The sequence below is a fragment of the Octodon degus genome, unplaced genomic scaffold, assembly GCF_000260255.1.
Source record: "Octodon degus isolate 3935 unplaced genomic scaffold, OctDeg1.0 scaffold00002, whole genome shotgun sequence".
In the NCBI taxonomy this organism is placed as follows: domain Eukaryota; kingdom Metazoa; phylum Chordata; class Mammalia; order Rodentia; family Octodontidae; genus Octodon; species Octodon degus.
In genome coordinates this window covers 5,384,359-5,401,289 of record NW_004524578.1, presented here as the reverse complement: position 1 = coordinate 5,401,289, position 16,931 = coordinate 5,384,359, and the positions used below count along the sequence as shown (strand labels likewise).

General features: G+C 52.1%; 1 protein-coding gene and 1 long non-coding RNA gene across 5 annotated transcripts in view; one reads left to right on the top strand and one right to left on the bottom strand.

Annotated features, from left to right (window-relative positions):
* Nucleotides 1-6,751: 6,751 nt before the first annotated feature.
* LOC111815357 lies at nucleotides 6,752-15,093 on the top strand. Of its 3 annotated transcripts, XR_002820057.1 has the most exons (4): nucleotides 6,752-6,885; nucleotides 8,915-9,101; nucleotides 9,379-9,547; nucleotides 15,006-15,086. It is a non-coding gene; the product is annotated as an uncharacterized LOC111815357 (long non-coding RNA). The 3 variants fall into 3 exon arrangements; XR_002820058.1 differs by lacking the exon at nucleotides 9,379-9,547 and having other exon boundaries at nucleotides 15,006-15,093; XR_002820056.1 differs by lacking the exon at nucleotides 15,006-15,086 and having other exon boundaries at nucleotides 9,379-10,198.
* Adamts17 (ADAM metallopeptidase with thrombospondin type 1 motif 17) overlaps nucleotides 10,219-16,931 on the bottom strand; it is a 356,834-nt gene continuing 350,121 nt past the window's right edge. For both annotated transcript variants that reach the window (XM_023709886.1, XM_004623253.2), the window contains 2 exons: nucleotides 14,959-15,136; nucleotides 10,219-10,654 (listed from right to left, as the gene is read on the bottom strand). In XM_023709886.1, coding sequence (XP_023565654.1) covers nucleotides 10,488-10,654; nucleotides 14,959-15,136 — 345 coding nt within the window. In that variant the 3' untranslated portion in view covers nucleotides 10,219-10,487. The remainder of the gene's footprint in view (nucleotides 10,655-14,958; nucleotides 15,137-16,931) is intronic.

Sequence of the window (16,931 nt, the reverse complement as noted above, 5' to 3'; positions counted from 1 at the left end):
GAGCAAAGAGCTTATTGCAAACTGGCTGAGGGACTCCTCCTTTCTTTGAGCCCCATCTAAGCCGGGTCCACATCTGTGCGTCCTGCCTGTGTGCCTCACACAGAACGCTGGGCTCTGCATGGACACGGTGTCAGGAATTGGGGGGTGCTAATTCAGCCCTTGTGTGGCTGGCGCTCACCTGGACACTGTGCTTTGTCCCACTGAGTTCTACCTGCCAGAGGTCTCTGGTTTCCTGAGTTCTTTACCTTTTTCCTGCCGTGGGATGGATCTGCCCCCTGTTCTGAGCATCTAGTCTGCTCCAAGGGAAATCAAGGTGTTTTCCTGAGAAATTCCAGAAGGAAAACCTTCTAACTTCTTGGTTACTGTTGAGTGCTGGCCCTTGAAATGTAGAAGCTGCTCAAGCTCTGAAAGGGGCTATTTTTCTGAAGAGGGCTTCAAATCGAGGGGGAGGAGAACTCCTAGTGAGTGGGGAAGGGGACAATAATTGAGGAAAATTAACTTGGAGGAAGGATTTATTTTGGTTCACAGTTTGGGGGTTCAGCCTGTGTTGCTTGAATCCACTGCTGTGAGCCTCTCTAGGGAAGCAGAACCTCATCGTAGCAGAGTTGGATGTAGATAATCCACGCTCAGGCCTGGTGGTCATGTCATGGTGTCCAAGGAGCAGAGAGAGTGCGGGTCTGGGTCCCCTGTCCCCTTCAAGGGTGACAGTGGTGTAACTTTATCCCACTAGGCCCCATCTCCTAAAGGCTCCACACATGGGCCTTGGGGGACGCATTTGAGGTCATCGTGTCCAAGGAAATTCCACGGCGAGCTGGCCTGCAGGGTCGCCCTGACAGCACCACAAGCCACACACCCAAGGGTGCTGCCACAGCAAGTAGACAGAGAGCTTCGCTGAATTGCAGACATTCTTTGCCTCCTGAATCTCTCCCTCACCTCCCTGTCCCACAGATACAATGACAAGGAGAAATAAATAGCATTCTGTTACCATGGAAGCACCTATCTGTGTTGGCGAAGGATGGCTGACAAGGGGGAGAACTTGAAAAATGGCACCCATCTTTTTCTCATTGATTTAAAGCTGGTTGTCCAAATATTTGTATCACTTGAGGCACAAGCCAAAAAATTCATCACATTTAGAATGCAATTTTATTATCCAGTACAAACATTGTCTGGTGCAGTCCTTAATTTATCTGCAAATAATGTCAACAATAGAAATTGGAACTAGAAGGGGGCGAGTGTTTATTTCAGGCACACATATGCTGCACACCTGGGGTCTAGTGACACACAAGAGGGCTGCAACGCAATTCCCACCCTCGTACAATTTATTTTTCAGAGGGGAACGCACATGTGAACAAAACTTACCAAGATAATTCTCGGTTCTGGCACGTACTGAGCAGGGGCAAACATGGCGGCCACACTTGGGAGTGCCCAGGGACAGTGGCCACGGGAAGAACTGTGTGCTGAGAGGTGCCACATCTGTGACAGGGAGGGAGGGAGGGAAGGGAGGGCGGGCAGGAGCACAGGTCTAGAGAGGGCCGTAGTGCCTAAAGCTGTTGGAGGATGTCGAGCAGGAGGACAGGCATGGGCTGTGTTGTGTTTTTAGTTTGCTTTCTGTTTTCCAAATATTACCTTACCTGGGGGGCGGGGAATATATTGGAGGGAGCCAGAAAGGGAGGAGGGAGACACTCAGGAAATCCTCTGGCTCTAATGTTTGTGACTCGTCAAATGTCATGTATTGGAGTGGAATCCTCAGTGGTTTTGAGATGTGGGACAGCTAGGAGATTAGGTCATGAAGCTGGGGCCCTCCCCAATGCAATTAGTGCCCTTAAAAACAACAAAAGAGGCCCCAAAGAGGTGAAAATGAAGGAAAAAGGCACCATCTAAGAAGCAGAATAGCTCTTACCAGACACCCAATCTGTTAGTATCTCGATCGTAGACTGCCCAGCCGCCAGAATGGTGATAGGTACATTTCTGTTGTTTATAAATCACCTAAAGTATTTGCTTATAGGATCCTTAAGTGACCAAGGCAGAAAGCCACAGCTTGGCAGCAGTGAGAAGCCTGGGATTTGGCACAAAGTAGTGGCTGAGAAATTAGGAACAACAAATGGAGGCAGGACTGGTGGTACTGGTGGCTGACTGGACTAGGGACAGAAAGGGAAACTGAGGATACAAAGGTAAATCTGCGGTTTTGAGCAGCAGCCACTAGCAGGTTAGTGGTGTCATTTGCTGATTTGAGGAAACCTGTGGGGTGACTGAGGGAGGACGCTGGGAATTCAACTTTGTGAAAATTCTGAGTTTGAAGCACGTAGTGGACGCTGTTGTACGCTACACAGACGCCCCTTTAAGACTAAGGCACTCATTCTCCTGTTGCCAGCAGTGGTGGTTTCGCTCAGAAGGTCTGTCCCCACACACTGCTCTCAGTGAGTGGCCTCTCAGGATCACACCCCTGCCTGGGATGTACGAAGCCTTGCCTCCTTGTTCCTGCTTGGGGCAACTCGGAAAGGCCATTCCCAGGCCACAGCTCCCTGTGCTCCTGGCCGAGCTCTTCCTGGGACTGCATCTGGGTTCCCTAGCTCCCATCCCAGGTGTCTTTTCCTCTCCATCGTGGTATTCTCGAGGGCATCATGGTGTTCGCGGTGAACCTCTTGTGCACAAACCTCCATCTCAGAGACTGGCTTCTGAGGTTGTGGAATAAGGTGGTTGGTTCTTGGACTGGCCTGAGAAAGCAGACCTTAAAATAAGACTTTGAGGCAGCAGGAACCCACCAGCTGGACACTAGAACCCGGCTCAGGAGGCAAAACTGTGTCTTTTTTTTTTTTTTTTTTTTACCAGCAATGATGATACTATCACCGCTGGTGCATTTGGATGACGTAGAGAAATAGATATAACAAGGTCATGAAATGATGTGGCAGAAAGTTAGTGATGTAACGAACACAGATGATGAATAAGTTGCTGCTGATCAATCACTCATTAAAGGTGAAATGGGAAAGTTAGCCACACTTTCATAACAGGAGGTCAGAGAAAGCTAAGGGTCAGGCAAGATTTTAAGGACTAGGACAGCTGCAGAGAAGGTACATGTGCCCTTGGCCCCAGCAGGTTGGTTAACTCCTGGTCAGGATCCTGATTAGGAAAGGGGGGGGGGGCTTTAAAATTTGGATGGGATTATTAGGTCACTGCCCTGAAATCTATGAAGCCTCAGTTTTCTGGAATCTTCCCAGCCTGAGAAGCGGCTCTTACCTATGAATGCTGTCACTACTTCCTTGCTGGATGATGACGCTCGGACTTCCTCCTTGTCAAGTAACATGAGTCCCTCAGAATTTGCCTCACTGACCTCCCACCTGGCTACCAGATAGACAACCAAGTCACAGCATAACCAGCCAGAGAAGGGAAGGCCTTAGATACCAAAGGCACAGCAAAATCTGACCAAAACGTATCTGCGGACACTGTTGGAGTGTGTGTGAGACCCCGTCTGGGACAGGGGAGTCTGGTGGCTTGCTCTCCATGGCCTGAACTCCCTGGCAACGCACCGGAGACACAGGGCACAAGGGATCTTGGGGAAATGGGTGGCCACACAAAGGGAAGTTGAAGTTCTACGGCAGGTGGAGGAATAGGCATCAACGCGCCCACCCAGAGGATGAGAGACTTTGATAACTGAAGCAGGGTTGACCTAATTATCTGAGTGAGTGCCCCGGTGAGGCTAACAGCAGTGGAGGTCCTGACCTGTCCCCAGGTTTGGGGATCATGACCAGAACCAGCAAGTAGGGCGGGATCGATGGACAGCCCATGAGGATCTAACTCAGTTTACATCGAATGCTCCAGAGTAATCATACTGTCAAGTCACAGCGTCTTCTCCGTTTCCATTCTGGGCTCGTGTTCACGCCACAGTCCATGCACTGAAGTAGAGGCTCGGTCCTAGGAAGGGAAAGGTCACAGACAGTCTGCACCAACCTTTCCCCAAAGGGCTCTTCAGTCATTTACTTGAAACGTACACAGACATTTAGAGCAGCTGTGTCCAACCTTTCCGGCACCAGGGACTGGTTTCATAGAAGGCAGTTTTTCCACATAAGTGGTGAGGATGGTTTCTCTGTTCGAGTCTCATAAATGGGGCGCAATCTGCATTCTGTGCATGCAGGCGTCCTAGTGTGGTCTGTGCTTCTATGAGAATCTAGTGCTATCACCGGTCTACCAGGAGGCAACGCTCCGGCAGTCATGTGAGAGACGCGGATACAGATGAAGTTTGCTTGCACACCTGCTACTCTGTGTTCCCAGGCTCTTCACAGGCCACAGGCCAGTACCTTGGGTATGGGGACCCTTGATTTAGAGGACTTGCACACAGAATCCAAGTTCATATTGGTACCCTGGACCCAGGGTAAGGGTCTTTTAATGTGAAGGAGATATGGTTTACATAATTGGGTCCTAGTCCAGATTTTGCTTGGCATAGGTCTAGTGGGGGAAAACTGCCAGTGGTCATTTTTCCTGTCTCTGTATGGCCAGTGTGAATGGGTGAACTCAGTCCTGGGCATGTGGGATCAAGAGCTGTTGCAGAAGGAAGGCCAAGTGGAAGGCTCTGAAGCTGCCTGCCTTTTTCCAGGCAAGAGAGTAAATGGGACTGATATTGTAACCCAGTAAGAAATAGCACATTTTGTTTATCTGCCCCCTGATAGTCCTGGAAATTGAACCCAGGACCTCTCACATGCTAAGTACCAGTTCTGCCACTGAGCTAAATATCCCCAGCCCCAAGAATGGTGTGTTTTTTTTATTTTTTTTATTTTGAACATACTGCATGAGGTGTTTATTTGATATAGAAAACTCCTGAAGTGTTTTTCATCAGAACAATCCTTATATGAAGGATCTAAGTAATCTGGGAAAATCCTCTAGAAAATTTATCTGCCTGACTACTGTGTAGTCTCAAAAGGCTCTCCAAAATTTTGAGTAGGATTATCATACTCTGCAATAAAATGTTTGAGTTCTTCAACACATGGATCACCTATTTCCTGTAAATTCGGACTCTGTAAACTGTATAGCCTTTTCTAGAGAAAGATATTAAGCTTTGCTCAAACTTCTCACCACCATCCCGAAGGTTTGCCTATGTTGTCCGTAAATCTGATCAAGCTCTTTCATTTTCTGTGCGATTGCTGTTGAGTGACTGCTGAGATGTTCCTCTTCCAATAATTCTGGGCTGCCTGCTGTGTGGGTCTCTGGAGCCTCTGGCTGGTTAGTGAGGAACAGCGCTACGGTTGTAGCAGGAACTCAGAAATCCCAGGCAAGTTGCTCTCCTCTGACCTCTGGAGGTTTCCCTGCCCCCTTTCTTACAGCCACGAAGGGATCCTTTATAGTTAGCTTGCTGGGTTTATATAGCACCACTGGTGATGGACCTGCTGTCGCACTTGCCAGTGAGGTGTATCCTGATGCTGGCTTTTTTTTTTTTTTTCTTTTTACATTTTAGGGAAGGGTCTACAGGGTGTTCAGGGTCTCACTACTACATCAGACTTGTAGTGATCCGCCTGTTTACAGCCTCCCAAGAGCTGGGATTACAGGCATGCACCACCACGCCCAGTCTCAATGTCTCAGTGTGCCCTGGGGGTGGGGCCGGCACAGCAGGCCCAGGGATTGAATCCCTGGCCCCTATGCCTGCTTGCAGGCACTTTAATCCACTGAGCTATTTGGCTGGTCCTTCTTGATGCTTTCAAAGACTGTCCCTGTCTCTTTTTATTTCCAAGGAATGGCATATTTTCATGTCACGTCTAAAGAGCTAAAGAATGAAGCAGTGCCTAAGGTCCCCATCATATTCCCATGTAACTTAGCAACCTGGCTTCAAAATACAGGATGGGTGCTGCCGGTAACAGTAGAGCACCACAATCTTAACTAAGAACCCCAAATGCAGTACTGTGCCAGGCGTGGGCTCTTTGTGAGGGAAACCAACATGGTTCAAAGTCACGGAGTGTGGCCACTGACTAGAAGATGCATTCTTTTGTATCCCAGTGAAGAAGGGACATCCCATCGGCTCACATCTGGGGCAGACAACAGTATCACCCCCAGTGTCATCCCCGTTTTCCCCAGGGTTGATGTTGACCCTCCCACTCTCTGCTATGAGGTACCTTGACTGTACTGTTGTCCCTCTGTAGAATCACCTGAATTCTCCTCATTGTGACCTCCTTAGACCAGAAAAGCAAGAAGTGGCAAGTGAACTGGGGCATGCAGTAAAGACACATACATCCTACACGGTGAAATTTTTAGGAGACCAGGGATGCGGAGTGTGTCAGGACGTTCTCCCTGGACACTGCTGAACCTCGCCACAGGTCCCGAGCTGGGACAACTCTGATGGGCCAGCCTGGGGCTACGTTCCAGCGGAGGCTGAGGAGCTCCTTTGGGAGAGGGCACAGTGCGCATAGTTTAAATGTCTTGGGTCTTGGAAAGAAAGGAGAGAGAATGAGGATGTGGGGCCGAGCTGCAGCTACGCCATCACCTAGAAGAGCAGTAGGGAGGAGGGAGATGAGGAGGGAAAAGGCAGGAACTGGTGGTGCTGCAGGAGCCAGGCCAAGAGGTGGAGCCAAAGGAGAGGGCTGCCTCGCTGGACAAGGGTATGTGGCTGTGTCTATGCAGCCCGGTCCTGCAGTCAGGCTGTCATGTGGGCCCAGAGCAGGGGGCGAGGGCCAGGAGAGGGCGAGGGCTCAGGCAGGGGGGTGGGGAGACGGGAGGCTGCACGTGGGAAGTGAAGGCGCGAAGATTCCAGGGCCAGCACTCGCGGCTGTGTCGAGAAGGTCAGTCAACAAGCACACACCGGAAGTCCTGACCTTTCCTTCCTCAGAGCGCCTGCTCTCTTCTCTCCACCCATTTCCGGTTGTGAGGTCGCCTGGCCCGTCTGCACAGCAGAGCTGTGTGAGCTCCGTAAGTCGCTTATTCCTTTGTGATCCTGGCAAATCTATGAAGCACGGGGTGCATAACAGTAGCTCACTCGCCATCTGCTGAAGGGCAGCAGTCAGGCAGCTGGAGACCAGAGCGGTCCCAGAAAGGGGAACATGCTACCAAGTGGCAGGGAAGGTGACAGCTGCGGGGAAAGAACACAGACTCCAGGCTTCTTGGTGCTGTGCTGCGAGTAGGACTTGAGCTCTGGGGTTCACCCAGGAGGGGGAGAGGTGTACTTCCCTGAGTCCCCCGTGTTCATGGCATTAAGAGGGCAGGGACTAACCTGGGACTCTCACAGCTGCGAGTAAAACCTCTCTGTAAAGTCACCTGCTTCAGGTGGCTCAGTCATGAAAGCCAGACCTAGTGACCAGGGGACCGTGGGCAGTCCATTTTTCTATTACATTGAATTTATTCAGTGAAATTTCTCAGTGCCACTGCCACCCTGATAGGGAACTTATCGAAGTCCTTGGGGACACCTGATGCTTTCTCCTGCTGGCACAAGGAAGTAGGGTGCCCCTCCCCTACCTGGCCGTGACATCCCTATTCCAAGTGAGGCTGGATGGAGCCGAGTGGCCATGGCTGTCCCGGTGGTGAAGGTGGGTGCCCTTGTGAGATTCCTAGTCCTGGGAGGTACGCATGTCAGGCCTCCTGGAGGAGGAAGCTGGCAGGGGAAGGCGTACAGCTGGGGAGCCCAGACAGAAGAGTGGGCACCTGCTGTGGCATAGCAAGGCCTGTTGGAGGTCCCCCAGCGTGGGTCACTCACACCCATGGAACATGGACTGCTCCGCCAGGGAGGTGGCGGCTCTGTGCTGGAGGCCTGACGTGCGGACAGCTGCCAGCCCTTCACGCCCCACCCAGGGTTTCACAACCACACAGGGACAAGGCCTGGCATGGAATGATTCGTTACTGCCCGCTCAGGGACAAGCTCCACCTGCCAGAGCTGCATTTGCCAGTGACCTCTGACTCAGGCTGCAGCTGTGGTGAGCAGGCGCTGGCTTCCTGCAGCAGGCCAGGTCTGGGCGGGTGACCCCGTAGCAGGGAGGGACACAGGCGCCTCCTGTCAGCTGAGGACTGGCTTTCATTTGTTACCTCACAGACAGCTCAAAAATGTTATGGAAAAACATTTTATTATACATGTTCAACTTGGTTCCAATGAAATGATTAATTTTTCATGTATAATGGCATCCAATGTTTGTCATTTTTTTCTTTCAAAACCAGCACCAAAAACTAAAACAAAACAAAACAAAAAAATACTATGGGTACAGTACATAATGTCAGTTAACTAATGGAAAATATATACACTGGACTCTGCAATGAAGAGAGAGCGCAATGAGGATTTGTTCCTGTCCTCTGGTGGTAGCAAGCCATGGTCAACCAAGAGGCTTTCGTTTGCACCAATTAAAATAGCACCATAAGATCACAAGATGCTGATTAGTGACACATCTGTGTGACCACAAAGGTACAGTACTAGAGTGACAGTGCAGGACATCCTTAACACACAAACATCACAGAGCAGAGCAAGAATGTCACCATGGTGTCTGGCTGGGGCCATTAGCAATGACAATGTCAGCACGAGCTAATGGGGCTGAGGAGAACCATAGGGTGTTTGGTAATAACTGAATCATGTTCATTCTGAGGGTGCAGGGCTCCTGCTGGGAAGTCCAGCCGGGATGGCCACGTGGGCGACTCAGGGCCCTGGGGACATGCCCAGCGTGGGTACATGTGTTCTCTTGGCCCCTTCAGCTGACTCCTTCGGACCAAGCAAGGAAGACCTCTAGGACTCCGGCTCTTGGCTGCAAACTGCTACTGTCTCCCGGTGAACAAACAGCACATTCTGAGCTGGGAGAAAACTGATCTCCCCTGGCTCTCTAGAATTTGAAGGTTTTGTGGAAGCGGGTTTGAGGAGTCAGCCAGGAGCCGCTTCACACTGGCCCCCGGGTGTCAGCTGGCAGCTTGCCCTGTAGGTGGCGCCTCCATCTCCATTCCGACATTGTCTCAGTTGATTCCACAGAGCACCCAGAGAGTGTTCCCAGCACTTGTGATTCAAGCAGAACCAAATAAATTCCCTGCCATCCCTCCCCCTTCTCTGCTGTGGGGTAGTGAAAATTACAACAAAACAGCACCGATAAATCAAGAAGCACTTGGAGACTATTCCATGGAATTGGCCCAAGGAAGAGTCTGAAACCAGGGAGGAGAAGGTGGGTTTCTCCAGGTAAAATGTCAAAAAGAACAAAAGCACCCATGAAACGCCCACCAGGTAGGTGAGCAAAACAGGCCTCCAGGGGCCCCACTCCCACTGGGCCAGGCTTCCTGGGCAGCCTGTGCCCCACAATCCACTGCGCTCTCCATGAAGCCACCCTGACTGTCCCCTATGTAGTGGACAGTCATTTCTCTGGCCTCCTAGACGTGGAAGACCTCTGGGATGAGGGAACTGAAAGAACTTCATGTCTTCTGAGTACCCTCCTTGCCTCACAGAAAATGGGTCATTAGTGACAGCCTGATAACAGGGGCCATGGAGCCTGGGCTGGAAGACGCCATGGTGGATGTGACCCCTGCAGCAGGCAGTGTCCCTCCACGGGTCTCGGCACTCCATGCAGGAGGACGCCTGCCTCGCAGCACACAGGCTGTGTCCTCAGAGGTTCAGGTAAAAGGCCAAGGTCCTTGGTAGGGTTTGTGAGGTGCAACACAGAGTTTGTGAGGTGCAAAGCTTCGCAGCATGCTGGCTGGGGTGGCTGGCTGTCCCCCAAGACAGAGCGTGAGGGCGGCTTCCCCTGACAAAGCTGTGCTGAGCTCACCTGTGTGAGGAACCAGTCCCATCACCACAATTAGCACACGTCCCCTTTCACAGCACCTTGGAGAGGCTCTTCTTCCCCTATGTAGCAGACAGCAGAGTTTTGAAGAGTAGATGGCTCCCCAGACCTTCTGGAATGTTCTCCCCATAGAGATGGCATGGAGACCTACATGGTGCTGGCATTCTCCTTGGTCTATGCAGATTTAAATTCTCAGGGATCAGACTTGCAAGGCAAGGCCCAGGAGTTGGGAAATACATGCATGTTCTTGCAGATGGGTGGAGAGGCAAAATAGTATTTGTCAGAAAGGTAGATTAAAAGGGATGTGGGCTCTGGGAGTGCAGAGCAGCCATCAGCAAAGGCCGTCTGCCATCTCTCCTTCCATCCATGGAACTGTTGGCGTTCAGAGCAAAGCCTCTTCTGACTTACAATGTCTCATTTTCAGGATGTGCCCCAAGGGCAGGAGGACCAAACTCTCTCTTTTGATAACTGTGCCAGAGGGGTTCCCCTTTGAGGTACACGAATCTTAGAAACTACAATTATTTTGTGACTCCTGCCTATTTTTTCCTGGCTGCAGCAAGCCATCCAGTGGCTGTTAATATATTAAGTACTAAAGGCGCTGTTAAAGTCCACTCTCAAGTTCTAAGCAGTTGGATTCTTGGGCTTCCTTAGGGGGTATATTTTGGGGAGCCTGGCTGCAGGGCTGGTGTGCTTTGGTGGCTGGTGTGCTCTCCACTTACTAAAAGCCAGGCTTCAGACTGCAGTCTGCCTGTGAAGCAACTACTGGGCCATGCGTCATGAGCTGGGCGGCGAAGGTGGCTGGCGCATCTTGGTTGCATAGAAGTCCCTACAGGTCTGGCAGCAGCGCTGGTACCACCTCATGTCCTGGCACAGGTTCTTTTCTCGGATGACCCGGCAATACACTGTCCACTGGTCCCGTGTGCATTTGTAGGTCAGCGCAGCTAGGGCGACAGTGGAAAGCAGGAACGGGTCACCATGCATCCTTAGAGATGGCCTATGGTCTGACAGTCTGCAGCTGCCCACTTCCTGCTACAGTTGTTCCAACTGGAAGGCTGGAACTGCCATAGCCACGTACTTGGTCATTCTTGACCCCCAGTCTCACGTCCCCCGCTTTTCCCATTGTCCCACCTAAGCGCCCAACCCTATCCATAAGAGACCCAGCTGCATAAGCTGGGCTTGGATTCTCCTTTGGAGTTCCTCTAGGATGTCCCACCTGGAACCTCTGAATTCAGGCTAGTTGTGTTCTTTACCAGGCTGTTTACCTCATAGTGGTGCCAAAAACTTGGGAGGCAGGGGTGTAGAGCCCTCCTGCCCCAGTGTGTGGCTCCCCACCTCGACCCCTTTCAGACAGCAAGAACCAGTGGCCTCATTGCCTCCTTTCCACCTGAGACCTTTTCCTGGTGTCTCTCCTATCTAAATCCCACCGCTCACCATGGGAGGAGCTGCCTCTGCCCTCCTAAAGACCCTTCCACAGGTGCTGCCTCAGTAATGGTCTCAATCCTATATGAAGCCTACATGCCTCATCCTTCCCCTTAACATGGTGAGGTCATGTTACAAGCTCTCTTTGGCCAGGATGTGGTTTGTTCAACTTTAGAGCCTCTCTGACCTTGACTGCTTTCTCCAGAGCTCAGACAAATGGGACAAGGCCCCCAAAGATCAGGCCTTTGCTGCCTTCTGCTCTTGCCTGAGCTTTTATTCGTTCTGTTCTACCTGATGCCACCCCATACCCGCCATCGTCCTCAGACTCTTCTTTATACAAAAGCTTCCATTCCACAAGCCAGCCCCACCCCTGCCCATGACAGGACTTCTTCCTGACAGATCACTCCTGCTGAGGCTGCTGAAGCCCCGCCCCCAAGCCCTCTCCTTCCTCTCACATCCTCTGCAAGAGATTGCTGGCCTTAATGTCCCTATCACGTGCCCCCCACCCAACCTCTCCCAGCTAAAACCTCGCCTTAGAGTCAAACCCCTCATGTTACATTAAAAAATTCCCTCCTCTCCCTTGTATCTTTGACCTCATCTGATGAGATATCAATGAGGTCAATCTCATCAATAATCTCCTGGATTAGAGACAATGACTGGATGATGACCACCCCTTCAGCCCAGGAGGTCCACACCCAAAATAACCAAGACCTTGAGACAGTTCTTAGACAGGCCCCTAGATGGAGCCACAAGCCCGGTCACAGAGATGGGAAAACACCACAGCTTTCTCCAATATATTCTCACCAGTCCAAACAGGGCTCTCACTACATCTATCAACTCTGACAAACTCTGAGAGATGTAGCAAACATCCAGCCCAATTTATGGCCTGCCTAGCAAAAGCTCTCAAGGCCTGTACTGGCCTGGCCAGCTTTTCTTTAAGACTGACTTCATTTCTCAGTCTGCCCCCACACATTAGAGCCCAACTCAAATAATTCGAGAATGGTCCTCAGACCCAGACCCCTGACTGGTCTTATGACCACTGCCTCAGCATCCATCAGAGTGGAAAGCGTGACAGGCCTCCAGCACGAACCAGGCCAATTACCCAACGACAGTCTGAACTCCCTGGGCCTAGTTTTCTGTGAGGCAAAACAGGGCACTAGGCAGAGCAACGCCCAAATCCATAGCACCCCAACCCTATCCACTGTGCAGCTTAAAGGGCTACTGGAGGGTGGACTGTGCCCATGCCAAAAGGAAGATGAAGCCACCACTACTACTCACCGCCTGCTGACTTAATGGGTCCTGTTTAGTAGCCAAAGCCTGGCAGGACCCCCCAGCCATCACCGCATGAGAGCCCAGGCTAACTCTTGGGGCCGAGGGTCTCTCTATGTCCTCTCTCCCCACACTGTGGCCACTTATATTCTCGGGATCTACACTTTAATATCTGTGGGAGCTGACGTCAGCCTTTTCATCCCTTAAAATTGCTCTGTCTCTCCTGGCGCTTGTCCCCTGTCCCACTCTGCTCCTGGGACAAGACTTCCTCCTCACGCTCTGGGCAACATCTTCCCCAAGCCTCTCCTTCCTCTCACATCCTACCTGCTCTGCATTACTCCCCTCCAACTCTCCCTGCTCCTCTCCAGTCCCTAAGACCTTTTCATCTTCATTCACAGCAACCCCAACTCGGGCTGTGCCGCTCACCTCACTTCGGCAGCCCTCCCTCATGCCGCCAGGCTCTCAGCCGCCATGTTGGCCAGATGCCACCTCTCAACCACAAATCCTAGTCAGCAGCCCCTCTCCAAGGCTGTCACTCGCACAGCTCTCATGCCTTGGCCAGGCGGACCCTCTGCCTCTGGGGTCTTAGCTTTGGCCTTAGAGCCAGACTGCTGTTAAAATGCCTCCCCATCGCCCCACACTCTCACGCTCTCCCTGGACCAGCTTGCCATTCACAGTGGCCTTCAAACTGTGTACCTTGATCTCAGCCACTTTTCTAATATACATCACAACCCCGTCCCACAGCCAGCTAGTCCTTGGCTCATAGATAAAAGCACTTGCTGTAGATAAAAATGACCATGTGGTGCTCTGACTCTGGACAAAGGAGACCAAATCACCCTGCCCCCACCACCTCAGAACAACAAAACACTCAGCCCTAACCCCAACACTTACCCTCCTTTCCTCTTGGGATTCTCACTCTCACCCAAACTCCAAAAGGCCCCAGCCAATCCTGCTTTTTCCCTTGTGCCCAGAGCTCAGCCATGAAGCTGCACCATCCCTGGGCACACTACGGCCCCTGGCCTTCTGCATGTGCCAGCTCAGCAACCTGCAGGCCTGAGTCCTTTGGAGCCAGCATTCGACCGTCCCTTTCCTCTGGGCCCCATCCCCCCTGCTCATTCCCTAACAGGTTCCCCCAGTTACTTCAGGGCCTTAGCATCCTCTGTCATGTATGTACTATCTGCTCCGGTGGACTTTACGCACGATTCCTCTCCCCTTCACCCCATGCCCAGCAGGTCCTGCTCAGAACCCCCCCTCCAAACTCAAGAGCGCCATCTCCCACATGCTGCTTCCTGCAGGTCTCTCCCAGAAGGCTGCCCATTCTCCTGGCTCTCTGGCTCACGTTACCTCGTGCATACATCCTCCTTTCCCCAGCCTCAGCCTCACTCCCTGGCTCCACAGGGGGGTCTTCAGAGCTCACGCGCACACCCCTCAGCTTCCTCGCCTTCTGCCTGCACTGTCCATTCATCCCCCAGTGTGTTGCCTGTTGTTCCCCTCCTAATAGGAGTCACGGCAGCCACCCTGCTGCGCCAGCCCAGGCTCCCTAAGAATCTCCATTCACCATCTCTGAGCTCTGTCTGACTAGGCAGCCTAACGTCTCAAACAAACAAAGCTCTCTGACCTTCAAGCTGACCACTGCAGTTCCCAACTGAGGACAAGGAAGATCCACTGTTGGAGCACAAGCCCCCTCTTGCCCAGGCTGCTCCCAAGGGTCAACGCCTTGGCTGCCCACGGCGTGGCCTGGAAGACACCAAGCAGGCTCATGCTGGCACAAGCCACGAGTCACCTCCCTAAGCCCAAAAGCCCTCAGCCCTGAGAGAGGTGCTTTGAAACCCCTCCTGCATGAGGGAAAGGAGTTTTGGGAAGAATATATTTTTAGGGATTCCTATGTGGAAATGCAGAAACTGAAAATAATTTACCAGATCAGTATTGTAGTTTAGATCTTTTTGTGGTACCAGGGATTAAACTAGGGACCCTGCACTTGTCAGGCAGGCATTTATGCCACTGAGCTGTATCCCCAGCCCTCAGATCAGTATTAAATGTTCATCCTCCTTCCATCCCCCCACCGGCTTGGAGCATGGACAGGTGAAGGGCAGGTCCTGGCGCCACTGCAGCCTGCCCACTGTGTGTGCCTGCGTCCCACATGGCCCGCCTCATGACTGACTTCCAAGATCTTTCATTTCTATAAAGAAGCACCTCGCTCCACCTTCACCATGCACAGGAACACTGATCCATTTTAGGGGTGCTGTCTCTTGTGGGCAGAGGGGCCAGTGGGATGCTGAAGGGACTGTATGTGATACTGCAGTCCCTTCCATTCTTGAATTATCTATGTTTTTTTGAGACATAGATAATAGATCTTGCAAAATTGATCAGGTAGGACTCTAGGTTGAGATCCTCCTGCTTTAAGCTTTAAGCTTCCTCTTCCACAGAAGTGGCAAGTGTCAGCCTCTCCGAGGCTCAATGAAGGTGGCTTTCTGGCTTACAGAACTCCACAGCCAGCAGGACTCATGGTCAGGGGACACAGCAGCCCCTGGAGACCAGAACCAAGGGAGGTACTCACCCAGGCGAGGAGAAGTGATAGTGTTGACATTGATCTTGTCATTGCAGACCTCCTGGTGACACTGCCTGTAGGCTGCTGGCTTCGAAAGTGTGGGACACTCACTGCCGTGACGCCCGGTGACCTTGTGCATGCACTGCACCACACGGGACTGCAGCCCCTTCCCGCAGGTGGATGAGCACTGCAGAGACAGGGACAGTCTGAGCCAAAGGGCTGGAACGGGGCCTCTGCGGTGACGCTGCCCCTCACCTGGCTCCTGTGTGTCACCCCCAGGTGCTCGCAATACTTGCAGGGCACTTAGACTAGCTGCCTGCCGGAAGAACGTTTCACCATGTAGGGACTCCAGGTTTGTGTCCTGTTCCCAAATTCATGAGATGCCCTACCCCAAAGTGGGATATTACTAGGAGGGAGTGGTTTTGCAAAGTGATTGGGTTAGGTGAAGCCAGGATGGTAGGACCCTTATGCTGGCATCAGAACCCTTACAGGAACAGAAAGATTGGCATGGTTGCTGTACCATGCAAGGATACAAAAAGACAGTGTCATGGAGCACAGTCCTTGCCACCCACCAGATTCCGTGGCATTTGGACCTTGAACTTCCAACCTCAGACCTGTGTGAAATAAAGCCACCAGTAGTGACAGCAGCCATGCTAAGATGCAGACTGATGAAATAGTCATTTGCCCTGGTTGCATTTCATCTCTTGCCTCTGTTCTGAGCACAAAGCTGGGCTCTGCAATCCTCGAGACAGTGGCGGGGGGCTTGCTGGCCCCCCAGAAGGGGCTGGGCCTGATGGACACAGGAGCCAGCCGAGCCCTTCCTGCTACCTGAACCGCTGGGGTTTTTGCCAGTCCTGAGCACAGAAAGAAGCCCTGTCATGATTGGGGTTGGATTTCCCACAGCCTGGAGGATTGGGCTAAGAATTAAGTAAAATTAAAATAAAATGTAACCTTTCTTGCATACCAGAGTTGCAGGCTAATGCTTGAGACCACCAGTGTTACTTTTGACACCAAATCCCCAGGTACGGCAATTCCAGCCCAGGAAGCCCTGGTGCGAGGAGCGGAGTTTACTCCGAGGAGGTCAGGGTAGCTGCACGGCTCATCCCATGTTCTGAGGAGTGGCCCGGCCTTGGCAGCCTCCGCTCTGTGCCCCAGTTCTTCCTCTCATTCTTCATGATCTTTTAAAGTCATTAGAACCTTTCGGTCACCCACAGATGACACACAACCTTGGTCCCAGACTTCATCCGAGCTAAGGAATTCTTATCACTGGGTGCTGCCATAACCCCATACATCAGTGTCAGGATGGTGGGGACGCTGGTGTAGAGAAACCCACTGCCCCACCGGCCATATCCAGAACAGCGTGGTCACATTCAGGACACTCCTTGGTAACAAGCAGCATGGTATGGGCCATGTTATGGCCGCAGTGGCAGCCTTCCTCATGCGTCCCTGCTCCCATATCTCGGTTATATCCACAGGCCATGTGCCGTGACTGCCCAAGCCCATCCAGGTTGGCATTGTGCAGGCCCACTTGGGTGAATTCCCTCAATGACACACTTTGGAGTGTGTACCTGTCCCTGTTGCTAGGTGCTACACCGCCGTATCTCCAAGGAAGGGCCAGCCAGCTCCCGAAGTCCTGGAGCCCACCCCTGTTCCCTGAGCTCCTGAGTCTTTGCTCACTCTCTTGGGAGTGCCTAGAGCTGTCTCTCCACTAAACAAGTCTCCTCCCAGGCAGGGACCCACATCTACACGTGCACCTCCTCCATCTGGTGTCCCCAGTGTCCCCATAACTCCTGATTTATGGGGTTCTGAGAGAACTCTGCAAACTTTACTACAGCGCCAGCCACAGAGCAGCAGCCCAGCTTGAGTTAATAACAGCACCCGAGGTAGAGAGGGAGCAGGCCTGTCCTCGGGCTGCTGCATGTGGCGGGGTCACCTGACTCCCTCTGTCCTCCTGGAGCAGGACCACAGCCTGTGCTGGAGGA